This window comes from Teleopsis dalmanni, chromosome X (assembly GCF_002237135.1).
Source record: "Teleopsis dalmanni isolate 2A chromosome X, ASM223713v2, whole genome shotgun sequence".
In the NCBI taxonomy this organism is placed as follows: Eukaryota; Metazoa; Arthropoda; class Insecta; order Diptera; family Diopsidae; genus Teleopsis; species Teleopsis dalmanni.
In genome coordinates, this window is record NC_051848.1 from 74,272,494 (window position 1) to 74,285,354 (window position 12,861).

The 12,861-nt window shown below is 26.4% G+C and overlaps 1 protein-coding gene across 1 annotated transcript in view; it reads left to right on the top strand.

Annotated features, from left to right (window-relative positions):
- Positions 1–1,099: 1,099 nt before the first annotated feature.
- The window catches only part of LOC119688557, a 192,722-nt gene continuing 180,960 nt past the window's right edge, over positions 1,100–12,861 (top strand). Inside the window, exons 1-2 of the mRNA XM_038103230.1 lie at positions 1,100–1,375; positions 12,657–12,827. Coding sequence (XP_037959158.1) covers positions 1,297–1,375; positions 12,657–12,827 — 250 coding nt within the window. The 5' untranslated portion in view covers positions 1,100–1,296. The remainder of the gene's footprint in view (positions 1,376–12,656; positions 12,828–12,861) is intronic.

The following is a 12,861-nucleotide window of genomic DNA, read 5'->3' on the forward strand; positions in this document are numbered from 1 at the left end:
TTTTATTCCTCAATTAAACATTTTTAGAGTAATCTAATATTTTTGCAGTTGTGTTAGTAGACTTTTATATTTTTCATCAACACATATATTATATCAAATCACAATTCATTTGTCGTCATAGAAAACAGCTGTTAATTTCAGGGTAATTTTGCTACTCTCACAAAATATCTAGAGTGTTATTAATTAATCACGAGTGTTATACATTAATCTCAAGTGTTATACAGATTCACCAATCGAAAATAAAAATTGCACTAAAAGTTAATCTGGATTAAAAAAGTTACCCCAGATTTACTAATCCAAAACGCCATTTATATTGATTGATGTGTAGCGTTTTGTACTATAGGGACTAGGCACATCTGATCAAAGAGCTGTTAAATTTTATTATTAAAATATTTATTATATTATTAAATTAAATATTAAAGTATAAATTTTATTATATATTAAAGTATTTTATATTAAATGCAATAAAACAATAATACTGCCAAATTATTGCATTTTCTGTTGTGACTATAAGTTACCCTATTTTTTAAATTTAATACTGTACTACATTAGAATACACTCGCTTTAAGCGGGGTCTTACTGTTATTCAAAAAAGCTATAGTTAACCCATATGAGAAGGATTAGTAAAAAAAAATTAATATTTTCATAATAGTTCTCCATATAGATACGAATGTAAAGAATCACTGACTAAGGCATTTCTAATTTTTGCAAATATAATAGCATTAAAGTGAAATTTTCAAATTATAATATTTCTTATCTATTTTCTTTTCTTTTCTTTTCAGATATCATTTTCGCTTATCGAAAATTCTACAAACTCTGAACAAACGCAAAAATTGGTAAAAACAAAAGCGAAGACGTAATTCATTCAAAATTAGCTTCTCACTTACTTGCCCACAGTATCTTTCCGTTTGCCTATTTGCTTGCCTGCCTATCCGCTTGCCCATTCAAATACTTGAAGTCGCAGACAAGTGGATCCCAACAGAATCGAGCGTAAACAAACCTCTCTGGAAGTGCGAAGACAGCGCTAGTACTTTAGTTTTGAATTGAAAATGTTTTATAAACAAAATTTAATTAATTAAATTGATTTAATTTATTAATTCTTTATTTTGATGCAATTGTTCAAAACAATAAGAAAACTGAAAGAAAATATATATGAGAAAGAAAAGAAAACACGAACTTAGTTCTTAAGCAAAAGAAGGTTAAAACGAAAAAAAATTGTCTTATGAAATAATTAAAATAATTAAAATAATAAAAATAATATATAATATATAAGACATATCTGAAAATTTGACAACAATGGAGCATTTAGATTTGGCGGGAGTTACATCCATGACGACTTTTAATAATTGGTCACTACCAATGTTCGAGCAGCAGGGTGAGTACAATTAATTTTATACTAAGTATATTATATATAGGTATAATTTAAAATTATTTAAGAGTAATTAGTATAAACAATACAATCACTTAAATGACTTTATTTATACGATTTCTCTCGTATCTTTCCAATTTCACTCGAAAATCTCGCAGAGCCAATACTACATTTATTATATAGCGCATGAGTATCTTATCACATTACGAAAGACTTGCAATAGAAAGTTGAAGAAGTAGATAATGTATTGCTACCAATAGTTTATAGTCACGGTCAAGGATAAATAATAATATATTAAATTCATTAAGAGAAATTTTTAATTTTTAATAATATATTTTCCCTTCGGTATAAAATAGTTAGGTAAGTAAATCAGTGTGAAATTTTGCAAAGAAATGTACTTTAATGCGAGCATTATATAGGAAAACTAACGCCCATCATTTAATCTTTATAACTCTTTATATTTTATCATCCTTTAAGAAATATAATCTATATTTCACTTTATATTCTTATTATAAGAGCGACCATTTAACCATTGTATGCTTTTAAATCTTGATTAATTGGTAGGATAGATTGACCAGATCCCCAAATTCCAAATTGTGCTTTTCAAACCCGATAACAGAATTTAATATGGAAACAAAGATTTTCTAAAACAGCTTTCACTCTTTTTGTGTTGAGGTGGCCTTAGACTTGATAGTGATGGAAACACATCAAGATAGCAGGTTTGTGAAATACTTTAAATTATTTGTTCCATTTTATTTTAATACCATTTTCTCTGATGTGCGCTATCCTTTTTTCTTTTGAATTTGTTCTGAACTTCTGAAACAGTTTTCGCATGAAAAACGAGTGTTCATACTGGCATGCTTAGGATAATAGTTTATGTGCAAATTTTTCGAAAAGGACTCATCTATAATTAAACAAAAAAAAAGACTTTAGGGTCGCTTAATTTCTTCACCAAGCTAAAACACATGCGACCCTAAAGTCTTCTTTTTTAAATTACGAGCCTTAAATTTCATCTGCAACCCGGTTTTCTCTTATATATCTAAGTTTTTGGCAATAATTGGTTAAAGTTTCAATATATGGTATATGTTTTAAAGAATTAATAAAATTTTATTTTTTTCAAGAGCTCCGTGTTTTATGTTTATAAACATAAAAATACCTTCCCAAATTTATCTCCTATCCTATGAAAAAAAGGATTTCTTAAAACAGTTGTTCTTTTACAAAATGATTTTAAGAAAAGGAAAGAGAAATTTGGGGAAGGATATATATTCATTCGTAGCGTTTTATTGACACATCAAATTTCCTGGATCCTATTTTATATTTCTTGATCCTTTTATTAATCCTTTAAAAGATCAATTTTTAAACTTTAGTCAGTTATTGCCAAAGATCCAGATATCTAGAAGAAACACGAGTTATAGATTTGAGTTCAGCAATCCCAAAGTAACCAGAAAGTCAGAAAAAGAATTGTATATCTATCGTATAGTGCTATAGGTGCCAAAAATTCACATCATCAGTAATTTTTCAGTGTAGTACTAAGTTTTTCAAATTTTTTAAGAACGTCTTACTGTAAAAAAAAATGTGTTACTGCATGCTAAAACTTAACTTTAGGTTTATTCTAAAACTCATATGTAGTCTGCCCTGCATAAAAATTTTTTTTGTACTATTCCTGCTTTAAAGCAGGTGTCTCTGATTTAAAAACTTTGCTAAAGATCCAATAATCGCTATCATGAACGATTTTATAAAAATTTCCGGTACACAATGAAATTGAATTTTTAAGTTTTGAAAACTTGAGAGAGCTATACAATTGCATATTGCGAAATAAAACTACTTGAAACTATAGTTCTCTAAATAGATTTTATCTCTATATCTCTGGTTTAGTACACGCAAAGACTTTTTGAGTTTTAATCTAATACATAATATACAATAATCAACTTGAAACAATTCACTTAAAATACTATGACCAACTATTTAAAAAGTGGAAAAGCCATGATAAGAAAAGCCATGAAGATTGGATTGGACAAAAAGTATTCGCTGTTTTTTCATGCATTAATCTTTTGCATGTTTTTATATCACATTATATCATTATTATGGTGGAAACCATTATTCTTTCAATATAAAATATTAAGCGTGTTTTTTGTTAATGTTTTTTACAGTTTCTTAGGAAATTGAAAATTAGCAGGGACGTTCTGTAAAGATCGGAACAAATTTAATAATGATATTCTAAGGGTACAATGTCAACAGTACATTATGAAGAAATCAGAACTTATCAGGACATTTCAATTTAGCTTCTTAGATAAGAATTAGCTATTCGCAGATGGGAACTCAGTTTATTAATTTTCCATTAATTTATTCAGTTATTTATTCAGTTATATCAAGTTAGAAAGTCATTCTAGCCTGTTTCAGGCAAACACTTTTGTTGTGGGTCTCTATCACTGAGAAAATTGATTACTGAAAATGTTGTATTTAGTATAATACTTGATTTTCAGTATTTTACTGATGCTATAACTGCTTACAATCTGGCCTTATTTAAAATATTCAATGGAGCAGGAAAGTGAGAAATTCCGGTATTTGATTGCGAAATATAGATAGATAGAAGCCAGATAGAAGATAGATAGAAATATAGATAGAAATGTTCTGAATTGACCTCCATATAAAAGTATGCTTTGATAATTGCTAATAATGTAGTTAAGAAGAAAGTATGTATGTATAAAGTATGTATATATTTGAATAGTTCGTATAATAAAAAATAATCTATTTTTTCCAACTGCATGTCCATTTTTTGCAATCCAAATCAGTTTCTCTATTATTGAGATAAAAGAATAGAAATCTTTCTTATAAAAATTTTTCTTTGTTGAATTGATCTAAGTCATCTTCTACATCTCATTTATAATAGACAGTTAAACTGACTTTTTCTTCGATTTTTTGTAGCTAAGTTCAGTTAAAGTCGAACTATAAATTGTCGGATAATAGACTTTATTATTGTGTAATTTTATTTCGATCACAATTATTCAATATAAGTAATATTTAAATTTTTAATAGACTCCAAGATAGGTTTTTTGCTATGTAACAATGTTTGATAACGTATACGATTTATTAAAATAAACCTTAAAAATGTGAACTTTTGTATTAATAATACAAAAGCAATTTATTTTAAATTAAAAGTAATAATTACAATTTTATTTGTACAAAAAAAATATAACAGAGCATCATCAGAGCCGCTACCGAGAATAATAGTAAAGATTAGAAGTTCCCTGATTAAATTAATTAGTCAATGTGATGAAATCTACTACGTCAATCCCTAGAAAATTTATATATTCAACATATCATATTAGCATCATTTTACGTTTTATACTCGTAATAAGGTTAGGTTAGGTTATTAAGATGAGGCAAGGGATTCATTTAGGGCTATTTAGCGTTTTGTTTTTATTAAAATATTATTACTTAAATAAAATATAAATAGAGAATTATTCATAAGTTTCAATAAACATATTTACTAATTTCTATGAAATGCATTATTATTGGATGATCCAACTGATTGGAAATTTTTCGGAAACCTGCATCTTTATTTGTAATTTAGTTAAATTAAACCATTAGAAAATATTCTTCGTTAAGGCGGTCCTTACTTTGTTGAGGAGTTATTTGATGGACAACAAATGAGTCGAATTCTGCACAAGTGTCAATCGGTCCAGCCTTAACGAAATATTCCTATACCTTCTGACTTTTTAATTAAAAATATTATTTTATTACAGCACATATTGCTGACATTGTAATGTTCACGGATCGTGCCTATTCAACTATATCAGCCATTTTTCACAGCTTCTTCAAAATGTAAAAGATATACTCAATAGTAGCCTCAATAACAGTTCCATTTCATCAGTTTATGGTATACCACACATTTCTGACAAATATCTTTTTGCATATATTGGTTAAGATCTTTGTTTTCCTTAGAATAATAGTCTATATAGAACTATTGGACTATCTATACTGGACTATATATATAGTTTATTTTAGAGATATGATGTGGTTATTTTAATCCTTGTCGTTTGATGTTTTCATTATATCACCATATTTATTACTATATGAAAAGGTGTCCTTATCATTTTTCTGCAGTTTTTGGGGGTATTAATTTATTTTTGCAGATATTTTCTGATTGTTTATACCCTGCTTTTTTTCTAAAACTCTTTTCTTAAAATCCCTCAATATTCTCTAAGATTGTTTTGTTATCCATTTCTTTCCCAACAATAATTTTTCATATTGGCTTACACCTAAAGCTATCAAATCTTCATTATTGGGAAATATGCGTTATAACAATTCTTTGTCTTTAGAGTAACGATTCCTAGGAAGTTTTTCTAAGTTTAGCACCTTTATCCTTCAAATGAGAGGACATCGCTTTTCTTACCTAGAATATACATTCTCGTAGCACGTATATATTTTGAAATTGTGGTCCTCTCACGAATATTATTTCTGCAAGCTAACAACCAAGTGAATTGTCGAACCATTCGTCATACTGGGATTTTTAAAATTTTCGAAGTTATTCGAAGAACCTCTTGAGATTGGCATCCCTTAGTATATACCGAATTTTCGTAACTATATTTTCTCCATCAAACTGTGATTATTTCTCAGAAAAACGATCACTTTATCTGAAAATCTATAAAACTATCCATTTAGTATAAACTCGATTTTATTAATCGAACATTTTAAATTTTAAGTAGTAAATATAGTTTTATATAATAAATATAAAAACATTATATAATAGTAAATATTTATTTTATTGGCGATAAAATTGTAAGAAAACAGTATAAAAAGGATATTAGATGATATAATCTTACTTTACTTGACATATCAAGAAATATATTATTTACATATTTCAAACTTAGTACAGTGGACTTAATCTATGGGAATAGAATAAAAATGTCGACAATAATATCATTTCACATTAGACAATAGCCCATATAATAGCATAAAGCTAGGCTAGGTATGCACTAATGAAACTTATGTAGTCCGCTCTTCCAGGCGTACGAAGAAAGACATAGAAAGAAATATTGTGCCAATATTCTGTTTTACCAGATTCAGTGTTAAGCATATAGACTCTATCGCTTTGCTTAATTTTTAGCTTCCATAGCGTAGAAATCAATTAAATCATTTGTATTTATTAATTTTGAGCCAGAAAACTATGTCTGGATAGTTGTAAGAGACACAAAAACTTCTTTTCAAAATTATGAAAAAAGTTGGGTCAAAATAGCATTTTAGTTGTTTAAGGTGAACTCGTCCTCTTGCCACTTTATCTACCCCAAAAATAGAAATCAGCTAACATACTTGGTTTCGTCAATCTGATTATTTATAAAAGGTACAATTCTCTACTTTAAATTAAAAAGAATGGAGAGTCAAAATGGCTTTATAGCCTACTAAGATGGACTGCTCATGTATCCCTAAGATAAAATTCAGCTAAAACACTTGAGTCCATCAATGTTTTCGATTGTTTGTGAAAGGCACAATCCTCTCTTTACAATTATGAGGAATGTTGAACTAAAATAGATTTCTCTACAATCATGAGGAATGATGAGTCGAAATGGTTTTCTAGTCTATAAAGATGGACTCCTCATCTATACCTAAGATAAAAATATAGCTAAAACACTTGCGTTCATCAATGTTTTCGATTGTTTGTGAAAGGCACAATCCTTTCTCTACAATTATAAGGAATGTTGAGTCGAAGTGAATTTCTAGCCTATTAAAATAGACTCCTTATCTATCCCTAAGATAAAAATCAGCTAAAACACTTACGTCCAATAATGTTTTCGGTTGTTTGTGAAAGGCACAATCCTCTCTCTACAATTATGAGGAATGTTGAGCTAAAATAGATTTCTCTACAATCATGAGGAATGATGAGTCGAAATGGCTTTGTAGTCTATAAAGATGGACTTCTCATCTATACCTAAGATAAAAATATAGCTAAAACACTTGCGTTCATCAAAATTTTCGGTTGTTTGTGAAAGGCACAATTCTTTGTCTACAAATATGAGGATGTTGAAATGGCTTTCTAGCCTATTAAGATAGATTTCTCATCCATCCTTAACATAAAAGTCAGATAGAAGACTTACGTCCACTTCACCTACCTACACACAAAACAAGATTGAAATGTTTGTCTTTATTAATATTTGTACGTTATCTATTATCTTAATTTAGTTGAATGCCTATTAATGCCGAGCAAATAAATAAACATTAGGCATATGGTATTTCTTACATAAAGCGGAGGCAATCAGTCCGAACGCTGACTAATGCCTAATCGTACAGTTACTTATTGTCCACTTCATGAAAGACTTTTGCATAATTTTTCATAACTAATGCTTCTTCTGCTGAGTCAAGAAAAAAGATCGCAACTGCGAAACGATCTTACAATGGCTCGCCCTTTAATGTCTCTAATTTTATTAGAGCAATTTGCAATATTAGCGGGGTGCGGTTCAGCGGTATACACCACAGCAGCTGCAGTTTTAAATATTTAGATATGTACATGTTTTTTTTTTAATATAAAATTTTTTTTTCTTCTATTTTTTATAAAAGCCAAACATAATCATAATTAATTGCAAAATGCAGCAAAACTGCATGTTGCTTGCTGCCAGCAGTCCACATGATCGGGGCGCATGTGAATGAATCATGCCCCACAGTTTAGGTGCTTCATGGTGCCAGTGCTGCCAGTGCTGCCAACTGCATTTTCATCTCCAACATTGCTGCAGATTATCTTCTAGGGATCGAATCGAATTAAAAAATAAAACTTTAGTGTAAATAAAATGTTACATGGAAGAACAAATACTTTTTTTTGTATTTTTAAATTTTGAATAGCAAAGTCAGCATAGTTCCAATTGCATTTCGTGGATAAACTTTAATTCATGTTGCTAATGCTGTTGTTGTTGTTGTTGTTGTTGTTGTTTTTGTTTTCGTTGTTGTTGTTGCAGTTGCTATAGTTCTTTACGTTTGCGATTGTGATTATAGTATAGTGATGAGCTGAGCATGTGATGGAGATGAATACAGTGATATATTTGAGACAAGTGGAGACTCTTAAAGTTAGTCACAATCCGTACGCGTTTAGAAGCGGTTTGCATTTAAATTGCATTTTTTCCACTAAGCGACGTTAGGTTTTTCGAAGTGGGAGTGAGTGCATTGTTTGTGTTTACATCACGTGTCGGAAAAACAACACATAAATTTCCATAAGTTCCTCTCAAATGTCAAGAACAAAATTTCAAATTTTAGGTATATAATCAAGTTCACTTACTATATATATAAAACATCTATCTAAATTATTTAAATATTGTATTGTATATATGCAGGTGTGATATTATATTCAAAGTAATCTGTTATAAAGATCAAAGATCTTTTGGTGTTCAAAAGACTAATAATTTAAGTAATAGTAAATTAATCTATTTAAATCTAATAAGGCGCAGTTAATTAACAAAGTCAATGAGCTCAACATTGATGCAATGTAATAGAAAATTCTATTAATTGAGAATATGGAAGATTTTTGCTATTGCAATGAGTACCTAATGTATTTCATAGTTCAGCATACTAGAGTTTTTCTATACATACGAGTATCTCAACTGTGCCCCCAAAACCGGAATTAACTTTTAATAAAGTGATTACCTGTAATTTATGAATAAACCAAATACATTGCATATAAACTATTGCAAATTGTTTGGTAATCATGTACGTGACCTGCCAATATGATATGCGATATATGAGTTTATATTACTCTTACTGACTTGATTTCAGTTACCGATATTCTTGCTCTTTAATATTTGTTACCATTGCGTACATCTTATCTCAGGCCGTATATAGTCTCTTAAATTATATTTTATTAGATTAGAAAATTATTTATAATGCATTTATAATTTACTGATAAGAATATATACTGATTAAAAATAAAAAAGAAATTCAAGGTCGAGAGATCGCGCAATGTTTACTTAACTTTTCAACTCTTTTAACCGCGTAAGAGAAATAATCTATTAGTAATTATAACAAAATGGTTTATATAACTATTTTTATATTGCATATACCTATAATTATATTATAATTAAATGTATAAATACTCTTACATACTATATATATTTTATTACTAAATTGTATATATAATTATTTTTTTATTAAATAAGTAATTATTATATTATTATATTAATTGTTAAATGTATTATATGTGATAGATATGTATATACATATATATATATATACTTTATATATACTTTTTATATACTTTATATATATATATATTTATTTATTTTATTTATATATTTATATATGGAATCTATATATACAGAAATCAATCTTTGAATAGAAACGGAGATAATAAAGAGGAAAGTTTGAAATATAAATATAAAATGCATTATATACATTATAAATATATTATATATATATACATATTTTTATGAATATATATAAATAAAATATAACTATACATAATATATATATACATTAATATATTAGTATATTATACATTATATTAGTATATATGTATATATAAATAAAATATAACTATACATAATATATATATACATTAATATATTAGTATATTATACATTATATTAGTATATATGTATATATTAGAGAAATTGTAACAAAATTATTAATATATTATTTTATGTTAATTGTTGTGCGTATATAAGATTTTTATTTCATTATTTTAATTTTATTGTTTTTTATTTATTTCATTTTATTTATTTTATTTTATTTTATTTCATATCATATTATTTTATTTTATTTTATTTTATTTTGATTATTTTTTATTATTTTGATTTTTTTTTTATTTTATTTTATTCTACACGGTTTTATTTTATTTTTTTTTTGTTGTTATTATATTGAAATATATTTTACTGTAGTTATTGATGTTTTATATTTCAAGAATGTTAATTTATTGTTGTTAATGTAACATTAATTACCATTAGTAATGGTAATTAATGTTATATTTTCATATAATATAAATAATTTTTTAAATTATTTACGTCCATTTATTAATATTTATTTATCTTGTTTTGTTTAATTTTAATTTGCTTTTATAACAATTCATATTAGTGTTATTATTATGTATATTATTTGTCATTTTATATTAATATTTAAATTATTTTATATTATTCAAGTATTTATTCAAGTATTTTAGTATAATTACAAATTTTAGAAATATAATATGCATCATTAAATATCATTAGATATTATGTATTAAACAATATATACGTCATTACATATTTAAATTAGATTCGATTTAAATTTATTTATTTTTTTTAATATTAATTCAATTGAAATAATTTTTTTCTCGTAATATATTTCTTTATAATAATTGTAATTATATTTGTCATTATTCTATCATATATTGCATTTACAATTTCATTTAAAATTTATTGTCTAAAATTTATTATAACTAGTATAATTAGTAATTAGTATCTAATTTAATTATATAAAAAATAATAAAATTAAAATGCAATATCAAAATTGCAAAGCATAATATTTATAATACATTATATAATTAATTATATAATTAATAAAATTATATAAATAATAATTAATAAAATAATAATAATATAATAATTAATAAATTATATAATTAATAATTGATATGATAATATGTATATTGAAAACGTATGATTATACTAGTTATAATAAATATATATATATATATATATATATATATATATTTGATGAACCTTTAACCAACAGTAGGTATCTGAAGCACCTTAGTTACAAAATAAAATATATATAATGAAGCATAGATATAAATAAATATATATATATAATATATATATATATATATATATATATATATATATATATATATTACTTCAGATCATTGTGTGATCCACTGTTATTTGTTTTCCATTCATATAAGATATTGACTCTAATTTAAATACTATATCACTTGAATACTTCTATAAATTCAAGTAAGTAAGTATATTATTGTATATTAAGTAAGTCTTGCAATAATTACTTAATTATGTTGAAGCTGTTTTGAGGCAGTGCACTTAAGCACTTTTACTCTTTCTTAACTCGAGGTATTTTCAAAACCCCTCTTTACACCTTGACTAGATTATTTAATTAAAAAGTATGAATTTCGGTGTTAGCTTGAAAATCTACACAGTTCTGTCTCTGAAGTTTTTTCATTCTGTCTCTTATGTATTTTTCAATATTTTTGATTCTTAGGTTTTTATTTCTAACCTTTATTATCTTGATTGCTAACATATTATGGCGCTACTAAAAAATATCTCAAAGTAATATTCTATAAAGTTTGAAGGTTTTTAGTAATAGATGAGGCAGTCATAGATATATTTGGGTCTAATCATTTTGCATTCATCATTTAATAATTTGACAGCAATCGAATTTGTATTGACAACCAGTGATCTGACCCTTACATTCTCAAGGCAAATGAATCATTAGTTAAAAGTTAGACCTATATACCTTACATGCTTTTTTCATTCAATTTGAAAATGATTGACTTTTATATCTGTTGGACTATAATTTCTTTGAATTCTAATAAAAATAGCCCTCGTTTTTTAAGTGTTTATTGTAATTCCCTACTTTTTGGAGGGGTCTCAATATGATCATTATTATCTTCTCAGTATGAACTTGAAAATTTTTCTACCAGCAATTGGTCGGCTTATATCATATAAATATAGCAAATACAGAAAATTCAAGTGAATAACATAATATGGCACTTTCATAGAAATCTGTATCGTTCTTTGCGCTTATTTTTGGGTTCATGAAATTGGTAACCCTAAATATCAGTGATTCAAGGTGCGATAAGGTTAACATTAAAACCAGAAAGACTTGTGTTTATAAGGTAGTCAAAATAAATGTATAAATCAGTGGATCGAATGGAAACTAAACCTAAAATGACAAACAAAAACCTTATCTTTACCAGAACGACAATTGGAACTGTTTATTTCGACTCAGGAGCTAACAGCTTGAGTTCGTTTTATTTCTAAAAATAGGATAATCGTACAAGAAAACTCTATCATGTACTTTTGCCCAATTATTTGGTGTTGTTATAAATAATGTTGATACAAAATTGGCACCAGAACTTAATTAATGATGCACTTCTGCAGTTTAAGAACTAAAGTTCTTATAGTTTCGGAGAAGCATAAGGGTTAAACAGTCTTGCTGAATCTAATTTGTTGTCAACAGTTTGAGACATATTTTGCATTATCTTTACATATTACTATTCAATAAATAAATAATTATTTGATTACCTTATTTACTTAAACACATTTTGAAATATATATTATTTCCTCTTTAATAATATTTCTTTATTTACCAACAGACGCAATATATTTGTCAAATTCACGTCAAATATTGGAGCCCATTATGGAAGAAACATCCGAAGATGAGGAGAGAGCACAAAATAGTTGGACTCAATATGAACAATCGAATCATTTTTGGAGTTCAGCCGAATCGGAGACAGGCTCAGTTATAAGAATCGAATTAAACAAAGGTAAATATAAGATACAGTTTAATATTAAAAATGT